Raw genomic sequence first — 12,056 nt, 5'->3', positions numbered from 1 at the left:
AAATACAAATGTTAATGAATTGTCGATTTTAATTTTAATAACAATTTAATCCTAATAACAATTCCATGATGGGATCATGAATTCATCTAGTAGATTGACACGCAGTAGGTGTTCCTCAAAGATCTGTTGAATAAATAAATCCTAATACATCTCTCTCAAGTTGTGAAGAAATTTCCTCTAATACCTTTCCTTCTTAACTCATGCTGTCTTTATTTTATGTTTAAAGTAAAAAGAGAAATAAATTAAATGTTGCATAGTGAGAATTTTTCATACTATGTTGGACACTGGGTCACTTTTCAGAAGTGGAGACCTTCCATCTGGGCAAGCTATTCAAATGAACTTCCTGCAGTAATGGAAATCTCTGTATCTGTTGTACAACAGAGATGTGACTATATACAAGTAGATAACAGAACACTTTAAATGTGAATGATCAGACTGAGGCATTGCATTTTTAACTCTTCTAACTTAAATTTAAATGTCCATGTGGCCAGTGGCTATCATGTTAAACAGTGCAGCTCTAAACTGCAGCCTGAATAATGTAACAGAAAATCTCTTGGCAATTTTTCTACCACTTCCTGCACTAGATGCTCTGAATTAGACTCCATAAAGTTTTGATCAATAGGTACAAAGTTGGGGGATAAAGAAGGGATAGAAAAGATACTATGTTGTCCATGAGAGCAACATTGAAGTCTATAAAATTCAGTAATTCTATTTTAAAGTTCATTTCACATAACTGCAGCTCATCAATAAAAATATCACTAGTTTCTTGAGGTCAAGGTTTTAAATAAATTTCTACTATTTTCAAATTTCTAATTTGATTTGCTTTTTTGTATTTGAAAATGCTCATTTAACAACATTTAATTCATGTGTGTTAGTTTTCCTTTGATTTATGATAGTTTTCAGGGTAATATAATTGCATCAACTGAAAAAAATTCTCATTTTGTCCTTTTTTTAAAAATTAGAGCTTTATGGTTAATCTCACAGTAGTTGGGTTCATCTCTACATACTCATACATGCATAGAAATCTATTTCAGTCCAAGATCCCCCTTTTCCATTCTACCCTCTTTCGTCCTCTTCTCCTTTCTCCACTCTACTAGATTCACTTTGCCTTCTTGTAGTTAGTTTTGAATGAATGCTGTCCTATCATTGTCTGCCGACTTGAAAGAAGGTGGATTTTTCTGATAGAGAAATAATGATTTTTCTTATCAATTAAAGTAAAAGTAGTACTATTCTGTTTCTAGTTGTGCTTTATTCAGTTGTAGATATTCTATTTGCCCTCCTCATTAATCTGTGTGTTTACTGAGGACTGTATGGAAAAACTAAGATTTAAATGATCATTGTTTCCCTACAAGAACTCTCAAAGAATTGTATAACTAATACTTCTTCAGTGTCTCAAATCACACTATATGCATATATACAGACAGACAGATACACACACACACATACACACACTTATATAAAATTTAATTATTTGAAAGGAAATACAAAGTTTTGGCCAGTTTAATAATTCAGAGCTAAGAAGCATAATTCCCATAGAAAAACTAGGAGGGGGTGAAAACACAAGTCTACAACTTCTGCAAAGTAGCAGCAAGAAGTGCCAGGAAAGTTCAGATCAGGTTTCCAGGGGTCCAGTTGCAATAGAGTAGCAGGATGTGGCAAGTAGTGAATAGAGAGCAGAGATGAAGGTGGAAGTGAGACATTTTTTTCACTTATTTCTCTCCATATTAAAAACTTCAAAATTCAGCAAAATTGAAAGAATTTGGTAGTGAAAATGTGTATATCCACCACCCAGATTCTACCAATAACATTTCAAAAAATATTTTTAGTTGTAGATGGACATAATAACTTTATTTTACTTATTTTTATATGTGGTGCTGAGGATTGAACCCAGTACCTCACATGTGCTAGGCAAGCACTGTACCACTGAGCCATAATCCCAGCCCAACCAACAACATTTTTACTACACTGTTAAAATACTGTTTTCTAAGATGCAATCATGTATAATGCGATCAATCTGATAGGCTATAGAAAGAACGTAATAAAAAAAAAATCAGCCTCAGTTATATGTAGTGTCTTTCCCTGCCCCTCTGGTTCTGGGAACGAATTTGCTCACAGTAGTTTCCATACCCATTTCAATAGCAAATGTCTATTATATTTTACAAAATTGTGCGCTGTTTCCTAGTAAAAATCATTAGAATCAAATATAAAGTAACAAAACGCTTTTATAATGTGGATGAGAAATGAAGTATTTAGGTTTTTGAGGGGGAAGTTACTAAGAGCAGGACAGCTTGTTGTAAGTACAGAACAGAAGATGGGGAGAAGTAAAGGCAAGGAGGACATATTTGGATGTCCACCCTATAGGATGAAGAGGGAAGCAACATTAATACAAATACTCTGGGGCTGGAAAAGCAAGAACTGAATTTTGAGATTTTTTTTTTTTTTTTACATTAGCCATAGGTAGAGGGAACTATTATTAATATAAAAGATGAAAAAGTTATGGTAGTAGGACAAAATGTATAAAATAATTTGAAAATAAAGAGACATATGCATATTTGTTAAGAAGACTATCAGAAAGGAGGACTTGAAGAAAGGACAAGGAAAGAAGAATTTATATATATTTGTGTTTAATATATATAAAATTTGGTCTAGAGATAGAAAAGTAGGCATGGTGGCAAATGAGTGTATATGGACACAGAGATGTGTGTTTCTGAACATTCATGTATGAGAGAAAGCATTTAAAGTGATGAGACTGCCTGGAAATAAAATTTATGTGCTGAAAATACAGAAGGTGAAAATCAGATGGGAGAGACAGTGCTGAAAATTACACAGTAATTACATTGTCATTCAAGTTTAAAAGTGCCTCACTTTACAAAGTTTGATAGTAATTCTCTTAGAATGTTTACATAAGCAATTTTAAAAATTTTATTCAGAAAACCTTCCACAACATCTACTCCAATAAAGTGAGGCAACCTTCATTTAAAAATGAAATTCTATAGTATCATAGATAGTACTAGGAGCTAAACAATGCTGATGTTTTATTTTCCCAGCTAGTTCTAACCATCTCAGAAATAAAAGACAAAGTCATGTAGTAGGCTTCATCTGACAACCTGAAACACTTTTATGAAAATATCTCATATTCATTATTCACATTTAACTCTGAAATAGTTATCAACTATCAAATAGTTTTCATAATAAAGTAATTACAAAAAGTTATTAAAAATGTGGCTTTGTTTCAGAGTTTATTAACTGAATGTGAGACATAAAAAAAGATGATGAAAAAGACCAAATTGGCAAGAACAAAGATTTTAATTTCGGGGTCAATGAGGACATTTACCTCCAAAAGAAGAGGTCCCAAGGATTCTTTTTCTATTACTCCTTGACTACTCGATGAGATATCTGATTTCTGAACATCATCATCAGTTGTTGATTTTTCTGCAATAAAGAAACTTCAAAAATCACACATCCAAAAAGAGTTCATTTCTGTAAAGGCAAGCTCTAACAATAAATAATAATAAAAAAAAATCAAGTTCATGTTGATTAAATTACAGTATATGAAAAGCAAAACATTTATAATTTTAGAGAAAACCTAAGATAGGAATCATTATGAATAGTTTCCATCCTAAGGTATGTGAAACAGAAGCAATGTGCAATTTCTGGGTCTTGGTTGTAAAACGGAGGAGGCATGCCTTGAAATTCTTATCAGCTGGTACATGGGCAAGTGAGCCTTGCTGACCACATGGATAATGGCAATGCCCTAGGAATGGCAGAGTAAAAAAGATAGAAGGAGTGTGAATTCTTGATACCTACCCAGACTATCTTGTTAAAGCCATTGCATTTTGGGTATCTTGGTACAGTAGCATGGCTGATATTCTATTTAATGTACTCCATTCTTCTCAATAACAAGCTTATTTGCTGTAGTCTGCTCATATTTGTGCCCTTGATAGACATACTCTATTGATATGCTATCATGAAAGGTAAGAATTTAACTTAGACCAACCTGCTACAACACACATTTCCCCTCCTCTCAATATATGTAGTTAAAACAATTCTTACAGCAATCAATACTTAGTATCTATGTTACTGTGGATAAATAAATATACTTTATAAGTAAGCCAAGGTATGTGCTATCATTTTAATTTCTCTTATGTTGTATGTAGTTTCAAATTTCCAGCATAGTTTAAATCATCCCTGCCTGAAATATCCTCCTGAGTTTAAAATTTTCTCTCAATTTGTCAGTTATCAGACACTCTTATGTCTTCCTTTTATTTATTTATTTATTTATTTCATGGAAATATTCCTCCTAGAGTCTTCTATCCACCTGTTCCACTGCAGCTGGCTATTTTGTCAGGGTGTGGCACAACTGTAATCTTGGCTCTCCTTTTAGTTTTCTTGAGCATTAAGATTTTATTCGTTTCTCCGGGTTAAGATCCTAAGCCTTTGTTTCTTTGTTTACTACTTAGGTTTTGATGGAGATTTCTGGGAAAGGTACATTGGGAGATAACATTTTTGAGGCTGACCGTCTGAAAATATCTGTGTTCCACTTATAACAATTTGGATGAATTCAGAATTCTAGGTCTAATAATAAGTCTAGTTCTCAAAGTTATTTAGAACCCATTCCAAAAGCAATTTAGTGTGTTAAGATCTATTTTTTCTTCTCTCTCTTTTTTCTTCTTCCTGGTGCTTTAAAATATCACTAAATTGTATATCAGTGTAAATTTTTTTCATTAACTATGCTGGGTACTACAAAATCGGTTTCAATCTAGAAACTTATACCCTTTGAGTTATATGAAAAATTTTTAAAAATTCCTCTTATCATTTACTCATCTCTACCTAATCTGTTCTTTTTTTCCGAGATTAATCATTATGTTACAGCTTTTGAACCAATTCTATAAATTTCTTATCTTTTCTCTTGCTTTCCATTCCTTCTCTATTTATTTTACTTCCTCTGTTTATTTTCGTCAAATTCTTATATGTCATACATAAAAAAGTATTGTGGGGAATATAAATCAAGAAAATTTAAAGGTGCAAAGATGTATAAGATTTTCCTAAATTTTAAATAAGATAGTTGGGAACAATTTCATTGAGAGAATGCATTTGTGCATAGATACAAAAGGGGTGAAAGAGTGAGCCATGTGGATGTCTAGAGAAGAACATTTCAGACAGAACAGTGGGTTTAAATACCTCAGAGTGAGTGTGGATGGCTGGGCAGAAGGTATGAGGAGGCAAAGAGGAGAAATGTGGTACAGAGGTAAAGATTTTTTCAGATATCCTAGGGTTTTTGTTTTTTGTTTTTTTGTTACTAGGGATTGAACTAAGGGGCACGCAACCACTGAGCCATATCCCCAGCACTACTTTGTATCTTTTTTTTAATATATAATTTTTAAGTTGTTGATAGACCTTTATTTATTTACTTATATGTGGTGCTGAGAATTGAACCCAGTGCCCCATGTATGCCAGACAAGTGTGCTACTGCTAAGCCATAGCCCCAGCCCCACCATTTTGTATCTTATTTAGAGACAGGGTTACTTAGCGCCTGGCTTTGAACTCACGATCCTCCTGTCTCAGCCTCCAGAGCCATTGATTACACTGCACCTGGCCAGATGTCCTTTTGCTAAGTTCCCAAAGTTACTCTTTTTCATGGGTAAAACATCTTTGCTGTGCCTCTGAGGAACTGTTAAGATTTCTTCTGCTTCCTGTATTCTCTGCTTCCTCTGAGTTCCCTTTTTCTTTTGTGTGTCTGCTTGCTTTGTTCTTTCACATTACAGGTTTTCCTAAAATATATGGGGTTTTGTTCATAATAAAGGATAAAGTTCTAAAATGCCGACTGACAACTGTGTGAGAAGTGGAGGCAAGGTGAGAAGCGAATTTTTCATTTGAGGACCATCCCCTAATTTCTCTTCCTTTGGACTGCTCAGTGTACCCAGAAGAATGCCACCATCATCAGCTTAGAGTGTGTGAGCCAGGCTGCTGGTCTGTAGGCTTCCAGTACAGTTTCTCCTGTTTGCTAAATCAGTTGTCACTAAACTGTTTTTTAGCTTCTAAAAATCTTTAAATCTTTATATCACAGAACTAATCAACTCAAGTTTATTTGTCTATAGTTTTAATCATACTTTTGCTACTAATCTAGCTTGTTACTTGTGCTTTACTCACCATAGATTATTTGCTTTTTGTTTATACAACATTCAGTCTAAAATCACCCTCAGAAGCACTTTTCTGTGGCACTTTCATGGGGCTAGGTGTGGGAACATTCCTTCAAAAAATGTCTTCTTGCCTTTGTGTCGAGTAGGCAACCCAGGGGTTTAATGGTGTGTGGTTTCCAGTCAATATGGGTAATATGAATATGAATAATAAGAGTTTTTTCAAAGATTATCCCCCACCTCTGCACCTACTCTTGCCAGGCAGAGGCAAGATTCCTCAGGCAGGCTGGTTTTCCCTTCATGAAGTCACTGTTCTTTACAGAGTCACTGTAGCCTCAGGTCACACACTTGACTTGTGTCTCCTATCTTAATCTGCTGTGCCACTGGGTCCTATAACCTCCCCAGGCAACTAACTTTTTTTTTTTTTTATTGTTGGTTGTTCAAAACATTACATAGTTCTTGATATATCATATTTCACACTTTGATTCAAGTGGGTTATGAACTCCCATTTTTACCCCGTATACAGATTGCAGAATCACATCAGTTACACATCCATTGATTTACATATTGCCATACTAGTGTCTGTTGTATTCTGCTGCCTTTCCTATCCTCTACTATCCCCCCTCCCCTCCCCTCCCCTCCCCTCTTCTCTCTCTACCCCCTCTACTGTCATTCATTTGTCCCCCTTGTATTATTTTTCCCTTTCCCCTCACTTCCTCTTGTATGTAATTTTGTATAACCCTGAGAGTCTCCTTCCATTTCCATTCAATTTCCCTTCTCTCTCCCTTTCCCTCCCACCTCTCATCCCTGTTTAATGTTAATCTTCTTCTCATGCTCTTATTCCCTACTCTGTTCTTAGTTACTCTCCTTATATCAAAGAAGACATTTGGCATTTGTTTTTTAGGGATTGGCTAGCTTCACTTAGCATAATCTGCTATAATGCCATCCATTTCCCTGCAAATTCTATGATTTTGTCATTTTTTAATGCAGAGTAATACTCCATTGTGTATAAATGCCACATTTTTTTAATCCATTCGTCTATTGAAGGGCATCTAGGTTGGTTCCACAGTCTTGCTATTGTGAATTGTGCTGCTATGAACATCGATGTAGCAGTGTCCCTGTAGCATGCTCTTTTTAGGTCTTTAGGGAATAGACCGAGAAGGGGAATAGCTGGGTCAAATGGTGGCTCCATTCCCAGCTTTCCAAGAAATCTCCATACTGCTTTCCATATTGGCTGCACCAATTTGCAGTCCCACCAGCAATGTACAAGTGTACCCTTTTCCCCACATCCTCGCCAGCACTTGTTGTTGTTTGACTTCATAATGGCTGCCAATCTGACTGGAGTGAGATGGTATCTTAGGGTGGTTTTGATTTGCATTTCTCTGACTGCTAGAGATGGTGAGCATTTTTTCATGTACTTGTTGATTGATTGTATGTCTTCCTCTGAGAAGTGTCTGTTCAGGTCCTTGGCCCATTTGTTGATTGGGTTGTTATCTTATTGTCTAATTTTTTGAGTTCTTTGTATACTCTGGATATTAGGGCTCTATCTGAAGTGTGAGGAGTAAAGATTTGTTCCCAGGATGTAGGCTCCCTATTTACCTCTCTTATTGTTTCTTTTGCTGAGAAAAAACTTTTTAGTTTGATTAAGTCCCATTTGTTGATTCTAGTTATTAACTTTTGTGCTATGGGTGTCCTATTGAGGAATTTGGAGCCCGACCCCACCGACTGTAGATCATAGCCAACTTTTTCTTCTATCAGACAGCGCGTCTCTGATTTGATATCAAGCTCCTTGATCCATTTTGAATTCACTTTTGTGCATGGCGAGAGAAAGGGATTCAGTTTCATTTTGTTGCATATGGATTTCCAGTTTTCCCACCACCATTTGTTGAAGATGCTATCCTTCCTCCATTGCATGCTTTTAGCCCCTTTATCAAATATAAGATAGTTGTAGTTTTGTGGATTGGTTTCTGTGTCCTCTATTCTGTACCATTGGTCCACCCGCCTGTTTTGGTACCAGTACCATGCTGTTTTTGTTACTATTGCTCTGTAGTATAGTTTGAAGTCTGGTATCGCTATACCGCCTGATTCACACTTCCTGCTTAGCATTGTTTTTGCTATTCTGGGTCTTTTATTTTTCCATATGAATTTCATGATTGCTTTCTCTATTTCTACAAGAAATGCCGTTGGGATTTTGATTGGCATTGCATTAAACCTATAGAGAACTTTTGGTAATATCGCCATTTTGATGATGCTAGTTCTGCCTATCCATGAACAGGGTATATTTTTCCATCTTCTAAGATCTTCTTCTATTTCTCTCTTTAGGGTTCTGTAGTTTTCATTGTATAAGTCTTTCACCTCTTTTGTTAGGTTGATTCCCAAGTATTTTATTTTTTTTTGAGGATATTGTGAATGGAGTGGTTGTCCTCATTTCCATTTCAGAGGATTTGTCGCTGATATACAGGAATGCCTTTGATTTATGTGTGTTGATTTTATATCCTGCCACTTTGCTGAATTCATTTATTAGCTCTAATAGTTTCTTTGTAGACCCTTTTGGGTCTGCTAGGTATAGAATCATGTCACCTGCAAATAGTGATAATTTAAGTTCTTCTTTTCCTATTTTTATGCCTTTAATTTCTTTCGTCTGTCTAATTGCTCTGGCCAGTGTTTCGAGAACTATGTTGAACAGAAGTGGTGAGAGAGGGCATCCCTGTCTTGTTCCAGATTTTAGAGGGAATGCCTTCAATGTTTCTCCATTCAGAATGATGCTAGCCTGAGGCTTAGCATAGATTGCTTTTACAATTTTGAGGTATGTTCCTGTTATCCCTAGTTTTTCTAGAGTTTTGAACATAAAGGGATGCTGTACTTTGTCAAATGCTTTTTCTGCATCTATCGAGATGATCATATGGTTCTTATTTTTAAGTCTATTGATGTGGTGAATAACATTTATTGATTTTCGTATATTGAACCAGCCTTGCATCCCAGGGATGAATCCTACTTGATCATGGTGCACAATTTTTTTGATATGTTTTTGTATCCGATTCGCCAGAATTTTATTGAGGATTTCTGCATCTAGGTTCATTAGAGATATTGGTCTGTAGTTTTCTTTCTTTGAAGTGTCTTTGTCTGGTTTAGGAATCAGGGTGATGTTGGCCTCGTGAATTTGGAAGTTCTCCCTCTTTTTCTATTTCCTGATATAGCTTGAAAAGTATTGGTATTAGTTCCTCTTTAAAGGTTTTGTAAAACTCTGCTGTATACCCATCCAGTCCTGGGCTTTTCTTAGTTGGTAGTCTTTTGATGGTTTCTTCTATTTCCTCAATTGAAATTGGTCTGTTTAGGTTGTCTATATCCTCCTGACTCAGTCAGATTTTAGAAGGAATGCCCAGGGAACTAACTTTTCAAGTGAACTTAGTAAACCACTTTCTTATAACAAGAAAGCACTCAGACTCAATAGCTTCTAAACAGAAACATTTCTTCAAAAAAAATCATGAAGGTCAATGCAGTTTCTTAATAATTAGAGAGTAGAAGCATTTATTATAAATACTTAACAACAAAGGACAGCTATTTTTGTTTTTACCTTGTTCCATTCTCTTCATTAGCTGTATCTGATCGACTGTTTTCTTCAAAATCTTGCATTTGTCTGGTTTTACACTCAAGCTGTCAATGTCACTGATGTTGGCAGACAGTAACTCAGCTAGTTCTTCTAAATATTTGTTTTCTTGCTCCCTGCGCCTCTTTTCAGTGCTGTAACACAAAGAAAACCAGTTAGCATATATTTATATCATGTTATTTCTTTCTCTGATCAAGTACTTAATGTTTGCATATTTAGAGAAGTCCTTTTTATTGAAAATATAAAACCATATTTTAGAAAGCAATTTAAATTCACATCTAAAAAACAGACATTACAAAAACCATAGTGCAGAAAATGAATGAAATAAAGTGAATAAAAGCTGTTAACAGATGTATTCTCCAATGAATATCTGTAAATAACAAATGATTACTAGATATTAGAAGGACCGAGATAGTAAATTTACTAGTTGCACTTGGAACTACTTCACATTCTAGATAACCCCTTGAAATAGAAAAATCTGAATTTTCAAATAACTTTGTTATAAATTAAGCAGGGCAGACTATGCTAGAGAGCTCAAATGAACTATAATTAGAAATCTGATAAATTCTTGATTCTTATTCTGATTAGACCATTATTTGGTCCTCATCAAAAAGAAAAAGGCATTTATTTCAAAGTAAAATTTTAAAAAATACAGATAATGGTACAGAGAATATACACAGCTTTGTCCTAATAGAAAAAAGTTATCAACTTATATGTTCTCATCAATATAATAAGAAGACTCAAATTCATCTTAAAGCAAAATATAAGAACAAAGAATAACATGCATATAGCCAGTGCTTTGCAAAACACTGAAATGAATGTACTGAAAGGTTATTATTCTTTTTTGTTTTTTAGTCTTGACTGGTTTATTTATCGAAATCATCAGACAACTTGCAACAATCAAGCAACAATCAAATTCATTTAGTTGCATATAAAAGTGGTAGAAAAGAAAAGGGAAAGATCAGTTGCTAAAAACCTCATAATTGAAAATAATTAAAATATCATTTACTTAATCATAATTTAAGATATTTTAAAAGCAATAGTATTTATATAACACAGTGAGTTAAAAAGAACCAAATCCACTATCTACTTTATTTGCCTACATAAAACAAAATACTACAAAATGGTACATATCCCAAAACAAAATCAAATTTTAAAACTATACTAAATCATGTTTTCTTTGTCTTTTAAATCTTTCACTAATGAGGAATTATTCCCAGTTTGTTTAATAATACTTTATTAATTAATTTTATAATAACTCTATCAAACTAATAAATAACTATTTCCACAGCAAGATATTTTGACAAACTTCACACCACAGTACTGAAAGCAAAGCATAAATAAGGACCATACATTTTGATATGTACAAGGTTTTAGCTCTGCAACCTGATAATATTTTGAGGACATGTGATTTTACTTTAGAGGAAATACCATGGAAATGGAAGAGAGATCAGTGGAGTGAGAGGTAGGTACTGAGGTGGAAGGAGAAGGGATGGGAAAAGGGAAAAACATTAGAATGAATCTGACCAAATTTTCCTATGTACACATATGAATATACCACAGAGAATCTCACCTTTATGTACATTCACAAGGCACTGATTAAAAAAAAAAAAAACTATAAATAAATAGAAGAAAGATCAGTAGAGAAAAGGGAATAGGAAAAGGGTTGGGGAAAGTACTCAGGACTAAATGACAGCAAATTCTATTCCATGCTTGTATAATTATGCTAAAATGAACCCTAACACTATGTATAACTAGACTGAATTAATAAAAGAAACACTCATGTATAAAATTGGAGGTCTGTATGGGGATGTTTGCCTCAGTGTTGGTTGTAAGCAAACATTTGTAACAAACAATTTGCTTATCTCTCAGGAATGTCTATCTGTAGAGAAATGGATTTTTTCAAATATGATGTATTCATGCAATACAAACCAATTAAAAGTTACTAAGACTCAATAAATCTATGTATATTTAAATCTCAAGATCCATGCTGAAAAAAGTATATTATGGAAGATTATATATAGTATTATACAACTTATATAAATTTAATAAACATCCTATATTGCTCACAGATAACTATGTGTATATATAATGAGTAAATAGAATGGAGGAATTATAGACAAATTAATTTCATTGTTAATATTTTATTTAAATAAAATTATACAAATATGATAAAATAGTAACAAGATACTAATGACACAACAAAATATTATCAACTGTATGTAACTAAACATACTTACTCTATTCTTTTATATTTTTAAAATTTTTCCTCAAATAAAAAATTAAATGTAAAAGACAATAGAAATGTACTA

General features: G+C 33.9%; 1 protein-coding gene across 8 annotated transcripts in view; it reads right to left on the bottom strand.

Moving 5' to 3' along the window:
• Positions 1-12,056, bottom strand: part of Ncoa1 (nuclear receptor coactivator 1) — a 246,410-nt gene that overhangs the window by 86,881 nt on the left and 147,473 nt on the right. For 6 of the 8 annotated variants that reach the window (XM_071601387.1, XM_027933430.2, XM_071601388.1 and 3 more), the window contains 2 exons: positions 9,712-9,878; positions 3,335-3,432 (listed from right to left, as the gene is read on the bottom strand). In XM_071601387.1, coding sequence (XP_071457488.1) covers positions 3,335-3,432; positions 9,712-9,878 — 265 coding nt within the window. Of the gene's footprint in view, positions 1-3,334; positions 3,447-9,711; positions 9,879-12,056 lie in introns of those variants that run through there. The other 2 variants (XM_071601391.1, XM_071601392.1) reach the window with 2 other exon arrangements.

Source organism: Marmota flaviventris, chromosome 14 (assembly GCF_047511675.1).
Source record: "Marmota flaviventris isolate mMarFla1 chromosome 14, mMarFla1.hap1, whole genome shotgun sequence".
Lineage (NCBI taxonomy): Eukaryota > Metazoa > Chordata > Mammalia > Rodentia > Sciuridae > Marmota > Marmota flaviventris.
This window is presented reverse-complemented; position numbering and strand designations above follow the sequence as displayed.